The sequence below is a fragment of the Castanea sativa genome, chromosome 11, assembly GCF_040712315.1.
Source record: "Castanea sativa cultivar Marrone di Chiusa Pesio chromosome 11, ASM4071231v1".
Classification (NCBI taxonomy): Eukaryota; Viridiplantae; Streptophyta; class Magnoliopsida; order Fagales; family Fagaceae; genus Castanea; species Castanea sativa.
The window spans coordinates 49,344,333-49,363,955 of record NC_134023.1 but is presented as its reverse complement, the minus strand read 5'-3'; the positions used below and the strand labels follow the sequence as shown (position 1 = coordinate 49,363,955).

Here is a 19,623-nt window from a genome sequence, read left to right as displayed (position 1 = left end):
CATTGCAACATTTCAATCGATGAGTAATGACCCTAAAGACCCAAATGACCCTAAAAAGAAAGAAAGAAAAAAAATTGTCTTTTTGTTGTTTTTTTTACCCTTTTGGTGGCAATTAAAATATTTTCTTCAATAAAATATTAAGTCCAACTATTATTTTAAACAATTAAATTGTCTTTCAGTTGTCCAACTCATCTGTTATTTCCCCTTTTACTCCCAATATTCAAATTTGCTTTTATTCATTCAAAATCAACTCAAATCCATTCCAAACATCATCTTAAGCTAATCCTAATCCATCTTTCTCATTTTTGAATCATACATTGCATCAATCATGGTTGGGTTTTGGTTAGTTTTAGTTGGGTTAATTTGTCATTGTTCTTCTAATTTCTTGATTGAATTAGGTTATATGTGGATTTGTGATATTGATGTTGGCTCCTTGTGGTATTTTAAAGTATATCTAGGCCAAAATTGGTGAATCCACACTCGTTGAATTGGTAGCCAATTTCCACTTATTATACCATGCCATTGCCTTCAGGCCTTACATGCTTGTTTGCGCCTATTTTGATTTTTTGTGTTTGCTCCTTGCTTTTCATTCACATAGGCTAGTACATGCATATCATATACACCTTACATTTTGGGATTAGTCCTTATTCTTGTCTTGTCTACGCTCGTTTTTTGGACATATACTTCTTTGTTGATGGCTACTAAGCATGGTCAATCTTTTTCAGCACAATCCAAAGGCAAGGGAAAAGTATCTCAAAGCTCTAAAAGATCAAAACCCTCTTTCCCTCACGGTTCGTGATATTGGAGAACTACTCCATGAGGATGTTATTTATTATGATCAATCATCGACTTGAGTCCCTTTGTCATTTCATGACAAACGAGGCAAATGGTGATGTATAGAAAGGAACAAAGTTTCTCTCCAAACTAGTTTGGAGACAAACTCTACAAACTCATCATATATATTTATATTGAGTGTGAATTTTGAAAATCTAACCGTTAGATTGCATGTTCTTAGGCCAAAATGGAGTTTTACCCCTTTTTCAAAAACTTTCCAGCAAAATGCCCTTTACCTGAAACTATTTAGGGATATGCCCCTGTTTTGAAATTCAATTTTTAGAAAATCGAGTTTTAAATGTAAAACTCAATTTTTAGACAATTGAGCAATAGCGAAATTGAACTTGGAAAAAAAAAATTTGGAACTCGAGTTCCATAAACGCGAGTACCATTCAAAGAACTCGAGTTCCACTTGAATATTTTCAAGAAACTCGAGTTCCATGAATTCGAATTCTTTGAACGGTACTCGAGTTCCACAATTTTTTTTTTTTTTTTTAAAGTTTCAATTCATTGTATCTCGATTGTCCAAAAATCGAGTTTTAAATTGAAACTCGATTTTGGAACTCGAGTTCCACAATTTTTTATTTATTTCATTTTAAGTTTCAATTTGCTATATCTCGATTGTCTAAAAATCGAGTTTTAAATTGAAACTTGATTTTTAGAAAATCGAGTTTCAAAATAGGGGCATTTCCTTAAATAGTTTCAGACATGAGGCATTTTGCTGAAAATTTTTAGCAAAAGGGGCAAATGCCCATTTTGGCCCATGTTCTTATTGCATCCTTAATGCTTGCAAAATTTCAAGAAAATCAAAGATCAATTGCTATGTCATCAAAGAATTATTATAATTTCAAGTTTTTGTAATCTAAAGTTGTATATTAAAAAAAAAAAGTAAATTAATCAAATAGTAAATAATATCTAATTTGAACGAAATTTGATATGCATGTTAAGAACATAAAGAACATGAAATTCAACGGTTGGATTTTCAAAACTCACACCCGAAAAAGAAATATATGAGAAGTTTGGGGAGAAACTTTGTTCCATAGAAAGTTGTGTTCTGAGGGGGAGATTCAGAGCAATTTTGGGATTATAGTTAGGGGATATGCATAGTGACAAGGAGAGTTGCACAGATTCAGGGGGAGTTTGCTTTTGTTTTCTTTATATTTTGTTGGATCTGATTGTAGTTTATTGGGTACTTTTTACTCTTATGTATGGTATTTTGAGAATTGAGATACATTTGGATAATGTGGTTACAATTTGTCTCTTTACATTGATCTTTTGATTTAATTTCAGCTTTAGGCATAGATGTTCCTTTGAATTGCTTCGTGTCTTTTGTTGCCATATTTTGTCTGGTCTCGATTATTGTGTCAAAATGCTGATTTAAGCCTAAAAGGTTGAAAACCATGTTTTCACAACAAAAAAAAGAAAAGAAAGTAGGGAACTACATGAAATGAAATCTTATTTAACCTAATTGGATGTTGGAACATATCATTTTAATAACCCAAGAGTCCAAAATCTCAAACTTGCCATTTTTGGCTAAGTTTGGACAACATTGACTAAACAATAATTGAGATTAGTCAAAAAGTTGACCTTTTGATCCTACCATCTGATTGAGATAAATTTTTATCTATCTTAAATATCATGAAAATCTCTTCAAAACGATAGTTCGTCGATCAAATTCAAAGTTAAAATGGATGAATTCGAAGTCAAAACTCTGATTAAAAGTATTTTTTTTCAAGTAAAATGATTGTTTTTTCTTTTGGCATTTTTGCATAATAAATTGGTACCAATCTAGCCACAATAGGTGCAAACTGCTTTGACCATATTGAAGCATGATGGATTAACTATCCTACATAAAAAGAGCTCAATGATATCCTCTCCAGATTAAGAGGACTTAATTCCCCTAGAAAAGGTGCTAGAGAAGTTTCTACATTGTGTCACCTCCTTTCTGAGCACTTTAGGGTTTAGTGCAAATCACTAAAAGAAAGTTTATTAAAATCTTTAGGTGTAATTACCAAAGGAGTGAATACCATACCATATTGGTTGGTACGACCGGTATTTATCCTACCGGTTAGTCAATTGGAATAGAAGCACCTCCATATCGTCCGCTCAAAATACCAGCCAGTACAGGACTATACCAAACGTTGCAGTGAAAATTAGATGTTTCAACTGGTAATCAATACCGGACCGGAAGAAGCAAAAAAAAGTCAAACGTGGGTCTTTGTCGTCTCTACCAGTCACCACCATATCTCCGGTGATTTTCAAATTAGTGATCACCCTCTCCCCAACTACAGCTGCGTCTTCGTCTTCATCATTTGTGTTTGCTTCTTATTCTTCTCATCTACTTCTTTTATTGTTTTGTTCACCTGCCAACTACGTGCACTATCATAAGTAAATAAGAAAACTTAAAAGTTGAAGAATTTTGAAATATGGGTAAATTCCGTTAACCTACACTGAGATTTTGGCTAATACCAATCAAGTCCAAAACTTTTCAAAACTAACAAGTGTGAAAATAGTAAAGCCAAAGTATCAAATTAACATAAATTATGAATGCTTAGACCTATTTTTTAACAATTTATGTCCAAAATAAATAATTTTTCAAAATAAATTATGATATTTCCTTGAGTGTGTGTTTCTTAACAATAATATGATATTCATAAAAAAGACCATGTATAAATAAGTAAACAATCAAACTTTAATGTATATTTCAAATTGAAATAGAGTGCCAACCACAATTGACAATAGATTATAAAATTTTCAAGATTGTAAATTTCTTATATGTTTTTATTCTTTATCAAATAAATTATCTAATAAGTAATTTGTAATTTTGTTTCATATTTTGGGATGTTGATATTGTGTAGAAATAAAACTTGTGTATATATTTTACTTATCTTTGTGTTATTTTGTTTTAGATAGCAATGTTAGAATTTGTTTAATTTTAAAATTATTAAATAAGTATTAATAAGTTTAATTGAGTTCACTCTTGATATAAGTGGTGAATTCAAAGTAATGCATTTTACATCAAGCAATTTGTTGCATGACTTTCCAAATGGAAAATACGTATTATTTTTTTTATAAAAAAAAAAGAAAAATTAATGTGAAAAATACGGGTCGACCTGATTAACTCGGACCCATTTTTAACCCACTTAAAATGACCCATTTTGACCCACTCCCTGTTTGACCCGCAACCCGATTGACCCGACCTGACTCAACTTGACCCAACGCGCCTTCTTTGCCATGTCTAACTGTACTAAAGTTTTTCAAGACAATCTCTATATACATTAATCTCTTTTAGAATGTATATAATATTTAGGTTTTGTTTGGTTTGCTTTTGGAGGGGTCAAGAATTGTTTTAAGGGGTTAAGACACTTTTAGTTGAAATAACCAATGTTTTGGAAATTTTGCTAGAGAATTTTGAGAGGACCATAAAGCTGAAAGCAACTTTAAGTTTAAAATTGAAATTTAAAAATTTTGGGAAAAAGCACTATTCAAGTTTTAAAAATTTAAAACCTTAAAGTATTATTCAAAGTAAATTTCTAACTGCTAAATAATTTATTTTTTAAGAAGTCCAACTGCTAAACATACCTTTAGTTAAACCTCTATATCGTAAAAGCTACTCTATGATTAAAACTCTACATTCCACGACAATATCAAACAAGTACTAAATCTTTCTTATTTATACTCTAATAAGCCTTTAACTTTTATTTCCAAAATCTTAACAAAACCTTTTGTATGGACACACCATGTGCATGTATGATCTAGGAATGCTTACTTGTCTTATAGTTTAGACGATTTATCTTTTTTATGTTTTTTTTTTTTTGGGTTCAATATTACTGCTTATCCTAGTAATTTTAGAGGTCGTTGGACCAGAATCTTCTTAAGCTCAAGTATTTACTGTTATGTTAACCTTTGGGCTCACATGGGATCAAAAGACTTGCCGGTTTAGGTAAATTTCTAATGCGTTCACCTTCTAGAGAAGTAATTTTTGGGGGAGAAACTATGCGTCCTAAAGGGTCTCACTGGGTTAGAAAAATGCTATGAAAAACATATTTTTTGATTACTTTCTAGCATTTTCTTATCTCCCAAACAAATATTGATAAACAAAAATATTACATTTCAACCAATAAAATTCAAAATAACAAAAAACAAAGAGAGAGAGAGAGAGAGAGAGAGAGAGAGAGAGAGAGAGAGAGAGATCAGTGGTTGTGGGTGATCAATATAGGACAAATTAGCGGTGGTTGTGGATGATTGATGGTTGCAAAAAGAAGGTAGAGAAATTGAGATTGGTGGTACAAAGGCAGAGATTGTGGTGTTAGAGTTTGCAAAACTTAGATTGATTCAAGATACCCACAAAGAGTCTTTATTTTACCATCAACCTAAAATTATTTTCAGGTTGACTAGCAATTTTAGTCACTCAAAATATCTGCAAATGCGAAAAATATAATAATAACTAAAATATCATTTTTATTCTTAAACTTTGCAAAGAGTTTGTTTTTAGTCTTCAAACTTTAAAAAGTTTAATTTTTGATCTCTAAAATTTTGAAAATTTTTTATTTTAAACTTTATGTCCTTCCACTAACTTTCTTTAACTTTTATACTGGGTATCCTAACAAAATGCTGAGATGTTATATTTTTAATGTGCAATGGTCCAATAATAAAATGCCAATAATAAAATGCAGAAAATATAATAATGGGTAAACACGTGATCATACATTGTCTCTTGTATCGTATAAACAAGCAATATATAATATATACAATTTCAATATCTCTTTCCGACTCTTCTCGTTTACTTTCAACAATCAATATAAAGAATCGTACATATTTATTCATCCATACAAATTTAAATTTGGAAAATTATTTATTGTTTGTTTTCCAAACATAAAATTTACTTTAGTCAAATTTGGAGTCCGTCTGGTACGTATGTTTCAACAATAGTTTTCAAGTTTAAAATGTTTTTTTTTAAATACGTGTGGATGAAAAAGTGTGTGAAATTCATATAATGTTGTTTAAAAAGTGAAAATTGTTGTTTAAAAACATGCATTAAACACCTTCTTATTGTTTAACTAATTTGCAAGATTTTAATATCTTTCAGACCCTTCCAACCAATTTCAGGAACTTTACGCAATTTTTCAATCTCAGCAGCTTCTTGTTCGCAACGCGCCTCAAGCTCTTTAAGTTGCGCTATTGTTCCAAAAATGAAGGGTTTTTTACGATACACTTCGTGGCAATTTCTCTTTTTTTCATTCATTTTTGCTTCATGCTCACGAAGCTTCTTCTGCAGTTGTTCATACTCATCAGTCAACCTATTCATTTCATCTAGACAGCTTTGAAGCTCACTCTTGTAATCGTCTCGTGTTTTGACCAGTTTGTTTTTCTCTACTGCATCCTTGTCTTGCTCTCTCTTTGTTTCACCTGCACTCTTTATTTTATTATCAATCCTATCAAGGTCATTGCTGAAGACAGCTAAAAGGCCACGCTCGGTATCGTTAAGATCTTGACTCTTATTAATTAGGAGTTCAGCATCTTCTCTGAACAAATTTAAGTCAGCACAAGTTTTGAAGGCACTATCAATGGGGGAATTTAAACAAACTTTAAGCTCTTCACGCGCGCAGAGTAGTTGATCAGAAGTGGTCTCTTTTGTGGAACTAGAAGAAGAGGAACTGGTAGACTTGGGTTTTGGTTCCAGTTCACTTATGGTCTTAGAGATATCATCTCTGAGCTTATTAAAAGCCTCCATGTTTGATGGTTTCCCTTCTCCAACTGGAATGCAGCGTGGTGTTATTAATGGTTGTTTTCCCTTGCTTGGGGATGCATCTGTTTCAGAAGGAAATTGTTGTAAAGGCTCAGGGGGATATAGCACTAAATTTTGAGACCGTGGCAATTGGAAAAAGAATAAGAATATGTATTGTTTTTTTAAGAAATAAGATAGAATATGCGGTTAGTAAAGCATAAAATTCAATATATATATATGAAAAAGTTTGGCAACAACTTCACATCATATCTTTTTATTGGAGGTGAGTTTTGACAAATCTACTATTGAATTATATTTTCTTCATACATCCTCAATGCTTGCAAAATTTCAAGAAAATTAAAGATCAATGATTATATAATCAATCAATTGCTTAAATTTTAAATTTTTGTAACCTAAAATTTTGCATAAAAAATAAGATTCTAGATCATATATATTAAATAATATCTCATTGACACAAAATTTGACATATGTGTTAAGAGTATAAAAACATACAATCCAATAGTTCGATTTTGAAAATATGTGACCATATTAATTTTATTAGTAGAAGTTGTAACCTTAAGCTATAACTAAGTTTGTAGCCATATTTTTTCTATATATATATGAAACAATCAAAATATTAATGAAAGAGAATACACCAGTATACATCCCATGCCTCAGATAATAAGGGAGGGTGAGAATTCACCAACAGCTGTACACTTATGATTCACCCAAACATCTTTGTATAGCTTTTCAGGGATAGTGAGACAGATTATATTACATACAACGCACTTTCTTAAGTAATACAAAACAATTATTTTTTTGAAACAAATACACACATAGAAAATATGAAACAAGGTTCTAACACAAAAAACATTACACAAACTCCACCAAAAACTAGTGTAAAAAAATGTTATTTTAAAAACAATTATACGTGTTAAGGTTTGTGAATTTTCATTATTTCCCCTTAAATTTATATTTTTCATTTTGGTATATGCAGTTCAAATTTGTTGTCACCCTTGGTCCTTTTGTCACAAACCACCGTTGCCCATTAAAAATGATTTTTATTTCCAAAAGCTATTAAAATTTATTTTAATTATAAATAAAATTAAAACACACACACTAAAATAAAATAAATTAAATCAAGCTTTGGAAAATCTACCAGGACAAAAATCCACAAAATAAATATGGTAATATATGATAAAATGAATCCTTTTTTCTTTCATTTTCTCATCAACCAAATTGAATAATACCAATAAAAATTAAATAAATCCAACCAGAAAAAGAAGAAAGACAGAAAATTATTACCAAATTATCTCAATCAAAGAAAAAATTACTACGAAATTTCTTTCCTAATTGCACAAAGCAGTACACAGATCTACCAAAACAGATAAATTCCAATTCAAATAAACTAAAGTAACTGTTGTAACTCAATTAGCTGGGGCACAACTTTGAATTGAGGATAGAAGGATTGACATTAGCAAAAAATGTGAAATTTAGAGATGAAAATTACAAAAGAAAAGAAAAAATAAAAAAACTTATTAGACGAATTCTCTCTCTAAAAAAAATTTGAGAAAAAAATGACATCTCATCAGAGTTAAAAGATGTTATTTGTATATTTGCCAAATGTTTATGATTTTAGATGGTTTTTTTTTTTTAATACTAATTTTAGATGGTTGAGATAAGCCCTCCATTAATTTCCCAATTGGTAATAAGGGTCTGTTTGGATACCGCTTTTTGTTGAAAACTGAAAATTTATTGCTGAAAATACTGTAGTAAAATAATTTTTAAATATGTGAATAGTGCCGTGGGACCTAGTTTTAAAGCAAAATTTGTGTTTTTTCGTACTTGCGGGTCCTATAAACAATGCACGAGATCCAGGGAAAAAACGCCAAACACAAAATGCCTCATTTATCAGTGCCATCCAAACACACATTAAGTAATAATCTGTAACAGGGATTGGAAGACTGAGATAAAAACACCAAAAAAAAAAAAACCTATAATCCTCAACTTAATAATATGATCATAGTCACTGGCGGAGCCAAAGGGGGGCGAGGGGGGGCACCTGCCCCCCCTGACTCCTAATTTTTTTTTTGGTATTAGTAGTCACATGGAGGGAAAAAAAAATAAAAAAAATTCTACATATTGAAACTTGAAAGTGACCAAATTACCTATTTCACTATTTTTTTATTTTTATTTTATATCATTATTTACACAATTTTTAATATTTATGATACTTTTCACAGCATTTTATCTTTGAATGATGCTAGAGATATTATAAATTTTACTACTTATGTCTTACAAATTGGCATGTTATCAATCATAAAAAATAATTTCAAACATTTATTCATTATATTTTTTAAGTAACACTAATCATATTTTTACTCCATCAGTTTATAAATTTTTTAGTAGCTATGAATTGGTTGTTTTTGTTTATTTATTTTAATAATATGAAATATATTCATATTTGCTTACAATCGTTTATTTATTTTGTTATTATTGTTGATTAATGTTTTTTAGATAAATTTTATTTTTAATATCGTCTTTTAATTTTGTCCCCTCTAAACTAAAATCCTAGCTCCGCCACTGATCATAGTTATGCCCACTTCAATATCTCGCCAGCTCAAAGGGTTCAAGAAATTATCGTTATTTTAATACTTAAATCTTTTGAAAGAGTAGTAGGGAAAAAGTTGCGGAATTTTAATACTTAAACCTATATATTACATTTCTTGCATGATCACGGCTACGGATCAAGTTGCGGAAGTTTGGAGTTCTGTTCATACATTCAAAGTATATGCCATCAAAGAGTTCCAACTTAAAGTTTAGGCAAAAAGAAATCACAATAATGTTGTCCTTTTATAAATATTGAAATCAAATAAATAAGAAAGAAAACAATAGTAGGAAAACATACCGAGTGCCTTGTTTTGGTTGCTAACAGGAACAGCGCTGGACTTGTTGCTATTGCCAGCCATGTCTTTGGAATAAGTTTCTTGAAAATCGTCCTTCTTGAAATAAAATGTTGGCTAATTGGCATTATTTATAGAGATAAATCAATAGTCATGGGTGCTCCACAACATTACTATAGAACTTTACGCATCATGGAATCCGTACATGGGATTTGTTGGAAGGAAAGAATAATTCAGGGATGGTTTCAGGATGCAAGATACACGAAGGATTGATGCCTATTTTGATTGGAGAGAGGAGAATTAAATGAAGGTATTTTCTTTCGTGAATCACGTAAAAATTATGATAAGACAATCTCATTGAAGTAAATGGAACTTCAACAATACTATAGTCTACAACACTTTACACATCATAAAACTTCGCACACGGAACCATATGTATGATTTGTTGAAAGGAAAGAATAAAGAATGGATTTATATTCAAGATAGAAGAAGGATCGTTGCCTATTTTGATTGGAGTGAAAAGAAGAATCCAAGGAAAGTATTTTCATTCGTGATTCACAAAACAGTTATGATAAGACGATGCCTCATTGAAGTTTATGAAACTTCAACAATACCATTACCATAGCACTTTATGCATCATGAAACTTGCACATGGAACCATATGCGTTAGGTTCTAAAGATTTAGGTTTAAATGTTTAGAATCATATTTTTATTATGTTGGCAAACTGAGAACAAAACACGTCTAATTTAGGTGTTAGGCAATGCTTAAAAGTGTTGGTTTTAACTTTCAAGTCTAGCCGACTGCAGAAAAAGGAAGAGAGTTATTGCCTTACTCGACCAATCAAAAATTGCAGGAATAGAAATTCTGCAAATTTTTAAATCGGGCTCAAGCCTGCGAAAACGTTTATGGATTTATTTAATCTTCTTCACATACAAAAGGGAAACCCTAATTATGTTTTTCAGACTTTTGGAAGAATTGTGTGTTACTCTTTTGTGAGATCTGAAAGGTTTTGTACCTTCTAACTACACGAGAATCTACGGGAGCAAGATCTACAATCAAGTGTTGGTAGAACATAGTTACTACATCAAGATCATTACTGATGGTGATCTAAAACCTTTGAGTGAGATATTAAAGTTACAAGCAAGAGTGTTTGTGTTGGTGTAAATCCAAGAAGAGAAGGAGTATGTGGATTTGGGGCTTGCATGTAGTCATGCTAGTAAGTCACTACATTAGGTAGCAATAGATTCAGGGTTAAATATGATTGTAAAAACTTCAACTCTCTTATAGTGTATTTACTTTACCTTAAGGATAGTTATGTCAAATCCTCCCTAGATTTTTACCTTGAAACGGTTAGTTTCATCGGTTTTCCTAGGTCATCATATTGTAGTGTTATTTATTTTTCGCTGCTTTGCATGATATGATTTATTTGTGTTTAACATAGATCTGAATAATTAATCTAAATAATCACTTGGTTAATATATTAGGTTAAACAATTTGATATAAGGGGTTTAAACGAACAAACAAGTGGTATCAGAATGAGTTAGCTCTTGTTTATAGGTTTCTTAACCTAGAGTTAATCCTTGACCCCTACTGTTATGGATTCTTTGTCTCTTTTCTTGAAAGTAACTAGGATGAGAATTGAATTTATTTCTTCTTGGACTATATGGCTTTTTAAATGTGCTAATCATATCCTTGAATAGTTACGGATAACTACTTCTTGCAATAATCATGTTTGTTATACTACTTTAACTACCTTAAAGACACATGATACTTGTCTTTGGTATTTGGATAGTGGTTGGTCCAGGTACATGACAGGTAACAAAGCTTTATTCAAGACTCTTTTTCAAGGAATGATTGGTACTGCCACATTTGGAGATGGAAGCAAGTCAGTCATTCAAGGCATTGGAATAATAGACATTCCAGGACTGCCCGTGTTTGAAGATGTGTGGCTTGTGGATGGGTTGAAGGCGAACTTGTTGAGTATCAATCAAATCTGCGACATTGGGCTGAATGTGTTGTTCACTAAGTATAAATGTGAGATACTTGATGACGGAGGTAACTACACGTGTCGGAGGTGATTGTACATGTGTCGGAATAAGAATAGCTAATAATTGTTATAGTATAACACCAAGCATAAATCATAAGTGTTATAGTGTAAAAATTAATCAGGTGGATTTATGGCATCAACGACTAAGGCATGCTAGTCACAAGCAAATAGAAAAAATTTCCAAGTGTGAGGCAATTCTTGGGCTACCAAAGTTTGAAAAGACAGAGAAAAGTATCTGTGGACCATGTCAGATCGGCAAACAAGTGAAATCTAGGCATCCATCAATCAGTGAAGTTCAAACATCTAGACCCTTGGAGTTGCTGCATATTGATCTTATGGGTCTTGCCAGAGTTCAAAACTTAGGTGGAATGAAGTACATCCTTGTTATGGTGGATGATTTTACAAGATATACTTAGGTGGTTCTTTTGAAAGAAAAGTTTGAAGCTGCTGACAAGATAATTCATTTGTGTAAGAAGTTGCAAGTAGAGAAGAATATCATGATTGCTTGGAACAGAAGTGATCATGGAAGAAAATTTGACAACTTTAAACTCATATCTTTTTGCAATGATCAAAGAACAAAACAAGAATTCTCTACACTCCAAGACACTTCAGCAGAATAGAGTAATTCAAGAGATGGCTAGGGTCATCTTGAATAACGAAAGCATGCCAATATCTTTTTGGGGAGAAGCTGTAAACATTGCATGTCATACCTTGAATATAGTGGACTTTCTTCCTGATACTAAGAAGACCCCATATGAACTCTGGAGGGGAAAGAAACCGGTGGTAAAATATTTCAGAATTTTTGGCAGTGATTGTTACATCTTTTGAGATAGAGAGAACCTTGAAAAATTTGATGCAAAAAGTGATAAAGGGTTCTTTCTTGGATATTGTTCATCAAGCAGAGCATATAGGTCATACAATCTCAAAACCAAAACTGTGATGGAATCTGCTAATGTGGTGATCAATGATGAACAATGTGCTGAAACTCATGCTGAAGAAGCTCAAAGTGTTCAAGAGAGATCTACAGAAGTTGAAGATACTCTCCCTAAGGAGTATGTTGAAAAGTCTAATGATGAAAATTGTTAATTCTAAATGATACTGTTTTAGAACCAATAACCCTAGTTAAAGAAACTCCGTAGGAACAGGATGAGTCAAGCACACCATCTGGGCAAAAGAATACAACAACTTCTTTAGTGAAAGGTCTATCTAGTAGAGTCATGCTTAAATGACCACATGCTTAATCATCCTTCCTCCAATATCTTGGGAAGTTTAAATTACCACATGAGACTAAGATCTAAAGCATTGAATGTCATTACACACTCATGTTATCTTTCCCAAACCTAAGAAAGTTGATGAAGCTTTGCAAGATGCTGATTGGATTAACTCAATGCATGAAGAACTCCATCAATTTGTTCGAAATGATGTGTGGGAATTGGCATGAAGGAGTCAATGTAATTGGCACTAAATGGATCTTAAAAAACAAGTCTAATGAGCATGGTACAGTCATTAGAAATAAACCAAGACTTGTTGCACAAGGATACACTCAAGTTGAAGGAGTTGACTTGGATGAGACATTTGCACATGTAGCTAGACTTAAGTCTATCCGGATACTCTTAGCCATTGCTTGCCACTTGAATTTGAAGTTGTATCAAATGGATGTCAAAAGTGATTTCTTGAATAGGATTTTGCAAGAAGAAGTGAATGTAGTGCAGCCCAAAGGATTTGGGGATCCTCATAGGCCTGATGATATCTACAAACTAAAAAGGGCATTGTATGGTCTTAAACAAGCTCCTCGAGCTTGGTACGATAGACTGACCTCTTATCTCACAAGGAATGGATTCAAGAGAGAAAATGTTGATACTACTCTCTTCATTCGGAAGGATAAAAATAATTTTGTTGTAGCTCAAGTCTATGTTGATGATGTTGTATTTGGCTCTACTAATAATTATTTTGCTAAATATTTTGCAGATGAAATGAAGAAAATGTTTGAGATAAGCATGGTAGGTGAACTTACCTACTTTTTGGGATTGCAGATAAAGCAAACGGACACAGAAATATGCATTAACCAAGCAAAATATGCTAAAAACCTTATCAAGAGATTTGAACTTGAAAAGGTTGCATATGTTAGAACACCAATGGCTACCAATACAAAACTTGGGAATGATCTATCAGGTCAGTCTGTTGATATCACTTTATATAGAAGTATGATTGGTAGTCTATTGTAATTGACTGCTAGTAGGCCTGGTATAGCTTTTAGTGTTGGTGTATGTGCTAGATTTAAATCTAATCCAAAAGAATCACATCTTAATGTTGTAAAGAGAATAATCAAATATGTTAGTCATACTTGTGAGTTTGGATTGTTTTATAGCAAAGAGTCAAATGTCTCTCTTGCTGGGTATTCAAATGTAGATTGGGCTGGTAATGCTAAAGGTAGGAAAAGCACCACTAGAGGATGTTTTTATGTGGGAACCAATCTTGTTGCTTGGATGAGAAAAAAGAAAAAAACTTGTCTCTCTATCAACTGCAAAAGCAAAATATATTGCTGCTGGAAGTTGTTTTTCACAACTTCTTTGGATGAAGAAGCTTTTAGGTGGTTATGGTCTATCAGAAGAAACTATGGTTGTCCACTGTGATAATTCTAGTGCTATTGATATCTCTAAGAATCCAGTACAACATTCTAAGACTAAACATATAGAGATTAGATATCACTTCAATAGGAATCTTGTTCAAAGAAAGGTTGTTGCTCTTGAGTACATTCTTACTGAGGGTTGGGATGCTAACATCTTTACCAAACCACTTAATAGAAGTAAGTTTGAATCTCTTCGTCAAGTGATTGGTGTGATCACATGTCCCTAGTCACCTATGAGTTTCGTGGTCCTTGTGTTAATTTTTTCAATCTCTTGTGACCAAAATTGTTTTTCTTTAGGGTTTGCATTTACATAACATTCATACATGGCATTCTAGGTTTGTTTTTGCTATTTTTTAGTTTTCTTTTAATATAAAAAAATAGAAAATCAGAAAACAAAAAAAAAAGGTTTTTGTATTATAAATCTTCAAGATGTATAATAGAGGTTGGCCTATGAAATTTACATTTCATAATTGTATACATTGTTTAGCTTTGATGAGCTTTATTTTTTTACACTTTGCTAGTTTGTGCTATATAGTGCTCATATTGTGTGAGTTGTTTATAATATTTAAACACATGATATTGATTTTGAAGCCACATTCTTTTGAATGTAAGGACTAAAAACTCCTAGGAGAAAGACATAAATAACCATCTCACGACTATTACTTGCCAATCATGAACAATTGTGTGCAAATCATAAAAATGGTGTTCGGTAAAGTGTAGCACTTGCATAGCAAAATACTTAAGGTGTTACTGTACAATAGATAAAAGAAGCAAAAAGTAAAATGAAAAATAAAGAAAAATATGCTTCAAGAGAAAAAGAAAAGGAAAAATTAAAAAAAATTGCATGGTTGCAAGCATGTTTTTTAGGAGATGTGGGAGTTATATGATGTAACTCTTTAGGTGATAGTCACTTTCAAACTTATGTGATGGATAATGTAGAAATTGTGCTTATTTTCTGTCTACATATCACCTTGTGAGCATTTCATACACTTACTAGTTGCAAATCATAAAAGTTGTGCTTGGTAAGGTGTAGCACGTGCACAGCAAAATACTTAAAGTGTTACTGTACAATAAATAAATGAAGCAAAAAGTAAAATGAAAAATAAAGAAAAATATGCTTCAAAAGAAAAAGAAAAAGAAAAAGCAAAATTTAAAAGAAAAAAAAATTGCATGGTTGCAAGCGTGTGTTTTTAAGGAGATGTGAGAGTTATATGATGTAACTCTTAAGGTAATAGTCACTTTCAAACTTATGTGATGAATAATGTAAAAATTGTGCTTATTTTCTGTCTACATATCACCTTGTGAGTATCTCACACACTTACTAGTTGCACACACCACAAGCAAATCTTTGTTAAGCTCTATACATGTGATTGTGTGTTAAGTTTTATGGCCTTCCCAAATTTAACTTCTTGATGTGTTTAATGCATTTTAGGGGAGTGAGGAAAGAAAATATTGAAGAGTTTTGTTAAAGTTTCAATTTTTCTTAGAAAATTTTGGTTTTGTAAAACATTTGAAATCATGAACATACATCTCATATCATAATAATATGTTTTCAAATGGTTCTGCAGAAAAAGTTTTCCAGAATTTTCAAAATTTATGTTTCTTTAGAATTTGATTGATCGAATCTATTTTTCAACTGAACAAAAAGGGAAGAGGAAAATTAAGTTTTTCAGCTTAAAGTCTCAGGCTTTCTCAATTCCTTCCCAATTCCTTTCGATTAGTCGAGCCTATTTTTATGAATATTTCAATCCCTTCCTGATTCCTCTTGATCGATCGGATTTCATTTTTTTTAACATATAGGAATCAAATCAAACTTTTTAAACCATTCCTTGTCTCTCTCTCTGATTCCTCTCTCGATCCCTTCTTGCAATTTTTTTTTTCCCGTTTGGTCAAAGATCCAAATTTCTTCTTCAAAATCTTAAGGTAAGACACTTTTGCCCTTTCTTTTTCATCAAATTACATGATTTCATGCATTTTCTTAGGGATTTTTGCATTTTTAGAAATTTGGGGTTTTTGATGTTTTTGGGCATTTTGTTCAAAACTGAATCATGGGTTTTTCTTCATGTATCATTTAAACATGATTCCCATACTCTAATTTTGAAATTTTCATGGTTTATAAATTTTTTGAAATTAGGGTTCTTAAGTTCTTGAGAGATTTAGAGATTTTGTGAAATTGGGTAAAATTGAATAAAATTGGCTTGTGTTATTGATAGATTAAGTGATTATAACATGATTGATGCTTGTTATGCTGTTCAATTAATCATTATAAGATTTTTTTTTATTTAAATTAAGTTTTTCCAAATTGAGGATTTTCTAAAATTCTTAATTTTCTTGGTAAATTTTCAAGATTGTCATGAAATTTGACTATTTTAAAAACATTAAAGCATGCATCACATGAATTCTAACGTCCTGCATCATATACTTTTTAAAAAATTTCATGTTATCTTGTCTCTAACCCTTCTTAATGTAGTCTACCCTCGGTTTTGTTGTGTTGTTTTGTTTTTGTCTTTAGTCGTGGCCCCTAAGGTAGGTAGGAAAATTAAGACTAGAGCTAATAGGAATCTTGGGTCATCCTCTTCTGGCTCTACCTTAGTTGATAGAGTTAGGTTATTGTTTGCCAAATGTGAGGAGACTTATGAAACCTCAACTAAATATAGGTCTATATGGGGTGAGAGGGAAATTATTCTGAGTGAGTTGGATCCCTCCATTCGTAGAAACTTTATGTCTAGGAACTGGGTGTCTTTGTGTGAGGTGTATGATCCTCCTCTTATAGCTTTGATTAGAGTGTTTTACTTTAACCTCTCTATCTATTCTAAGGTTGCAAGTGGTCATTAATTACTTGACTTCCTGGATTTGAGGTCAAGAGTTTACCATTACCAAACAAATAGTTTCTGAAGCTTTAGGAGTGCCCTTAGTTCGCAAACCCACTTACCCATACACTGATTTCCTTTCTGTTGATGATATCATGTCTCTTCTTTGTGGTAGGTCTATTTCTTGGGGTACTAAACCAAGAATCAATTCTTGTAAATTTACAGAGCCTAATTCTTTATATTTAAGGATTTCATGTCATAACATCTATCCTATATCTCATGTTCATACAATTCCCAAAGATAGATGTGCTTTTCTTTATGCTCTTGTTACTGATGGTTCTATGTGTTTTCCATCTTTGTTTCTCCAAACCATTTTTGATATTTCTAGGAGTAAGAGTAAAGGTAAAAAATTGTTCTTTCCCATGTACATTTATAGGATTTTGAGGTTTTTAGGATTATTTGAGTTTCCTCCTTTAGAGTTAGTACACATTATTGCCCCCATAAGAGCCACCTTTCTTAGATAGTGACAGACACAAATGAAAAGTACTGAACTAAGCACTAGGACGTTAAAGAGATCACCAGAAGAAGCTTCTACTACAGCTCTTGCTTGTGGTACCATGCCTGCTACTAAAGAGACTTTTTTGGATTCGACTGCAACTGTGGATCCTTTTTATCATCCGATCTAATTTTCAATCAGTCAGATTTCACTAAATTTGAACTCTCCTTTCTGCCGCTTGAATGTTTTTGTATTTTGACTTGTTGTACCTTGTGCATTGTCTAATAAACTCTATAGACTCTAAGTTCAATACCTAGACAATTTTGTGCTCACGGTTTGCCAGTTGTTCTAAACTTTTAGAACCTAACAATCTCCCCCTTCAAAAATTCATAACAAAACTTACATATATTATGAAATGCTTAAATACAAGAACAACCCTATTACACAAATTCTTATCTAGCCGCCTTTCTTCTTTACAGGAACTATATTAGCCAAGCAATTTGGACATTCAATTTCCTTTATAAATCTTGCCCTCAGAAGCTTATTTACTTCAGCTGTGATCTTTTCTTCCACATCTAGACAATATTTTCTTGGTGGTTGCTTTACAAGCTTAGCATTAGAATCCACCTTTAACTTATGTGTTACCAACTCTGGACTCAAACCTGGAATTTCTTCTTGACTCCAAGCTAAGACATCCTTGTATTCCTTCAACAAGGCTATCAACCTTCTTCTTTCTTCTTCAGGCAGTCCTTTGCTAACTTTAACTAGCTTTTCTTCTCCCTCTCCATTGTTTAGATCAATCTTAACAAGCTCCTCTTGTACATTCTTTACAACATCATTCATGTATTCAGAAGCTTCTTTCACAAGTTCTTCAACTACATGAACCTCTTTTGGCTATTAAGTTAGATTTGGAGGATCAGGCTCGCCATCCTCTTCATCCCCTTCTTCTAACCGTAAAAATTCGAACACCACCTTGCCACTAGGGTTGGTGGTTCTCCTTATCTTAGAGAGCCTTTTTGGCTCCATAACCTTGACATTATCTTCTTCCTCTCTTTCCAAAGAAATGGGATTAAAGGCAAAAAAAAAAAAATTTCCCCTTCGAGCTTATACTTTTGATATAGGGCTGCCTTAACAAAATGAAGCTCCGCTTTGTCAAAAGGCATTCTAGTGGCCTTAATGACCACCTGCCTATTCCTTTAGACAGCCTTTACACATTGGCGATATGTGGAAGCCACAGCTTTATACACCTTAAGTCACGAGTAGCCTAGTATAATATTATAAGAAGTATTCCCCTCCATTACGTGCATGAGAGTAGATGCTTGAATTGGCCCAACCCTAAGATTTAGAGACACATGGCCCAGTGTACACTTTTGCAAAGACCCTATTCTTGCCACCTGAAGTGGCTCTAGAATAATCTTTTCTCTTAGGATGTCCAAAGCATTGAATGTAGGGAGAGGCAGGATATTTGTGGATGTGCTAGTATCTACCAAGGCCCTTTTGATTTGAGAGGCTCCTAAAAAGGTAGTAAGATACAGAGGTCTATCACCATCAATAATCTGGTTGGCCAAATCTCTATTTGAAAGGTAACTGAATCCCTTGCTTCCTGGTATGCCACCTGCATTAAACTTCCTTCACAAGCTACCACTTCCTGATTCCTTCCCATCACTCTAGTCAGAGTTTGGGCTACTTCTCTCTTGGTCAATGGCCTAAGACCTATTCCTTCAAGGAAGGAATGTATCTTATCATCTTGCTGAATTCTCAAAACCATTTCCTCATCTTGTAAAGGTGGATGCACTGAACTACTACTAGCCATATTCTCAACTTCTTCTTCCATGGGATCTTCTTGATTCATGAAGAAAGTCATAGCCACCTCTAGCCTATGCATCCTTGGGAATGTTCGTTTCCCACCTTTGATAACCAAGTCACCTTTGGCTACCCTTTCATGGAAAATATTCCTTAAGGCATAACAGTCCATGGTATGATGATCACACCTTCTGTGGTACCTACAGTAAAGTGGACCCCACTTTTCTTCATCTGTGGGCTCACACTTGCACTCAAGCAACACCACCACGCCATCCTTTAACCAGGTTTCTAGGATGCTGTATAATTCTTCAATTGAAATAGTAAAAGGAGGAGGATTACTTCCTCTCTCCTAATTTTTACCCTTGGATGCCT

General features: G+C 32.7%; 1 protein-coding gene across 1 annotated transcript; it reads right to left on the bottom strand.

Moving 5' to 3' along the window:
• Positions 1-5,755: 5,755 nt before the first annotated feature.
• LOC142617976 (uncharacterized) lies at positions 5,756-9,562 on the bottom strand. The gene is made up of 2 exons (XM_075790956.1): positions 9,471-9,562; positions 5,756-6,645 (listed from the first exon to the last, which is right to left on the bottom strand). The coding sequence occupies exons 1-2, from the start codon at positions 9,529-9,531 to the stop codon at positions 5,891-5,893; spliced, it is 816 nt and encodes a 271-aa protein (XP_075647071.1). The 5' UTR covers positions 9,532-9,562; the 3' UTR covers positions 5,756-5,890.
• Between the last annotated feature and the right edge of the window lie 10,061 nt (positions 9,563-19,623).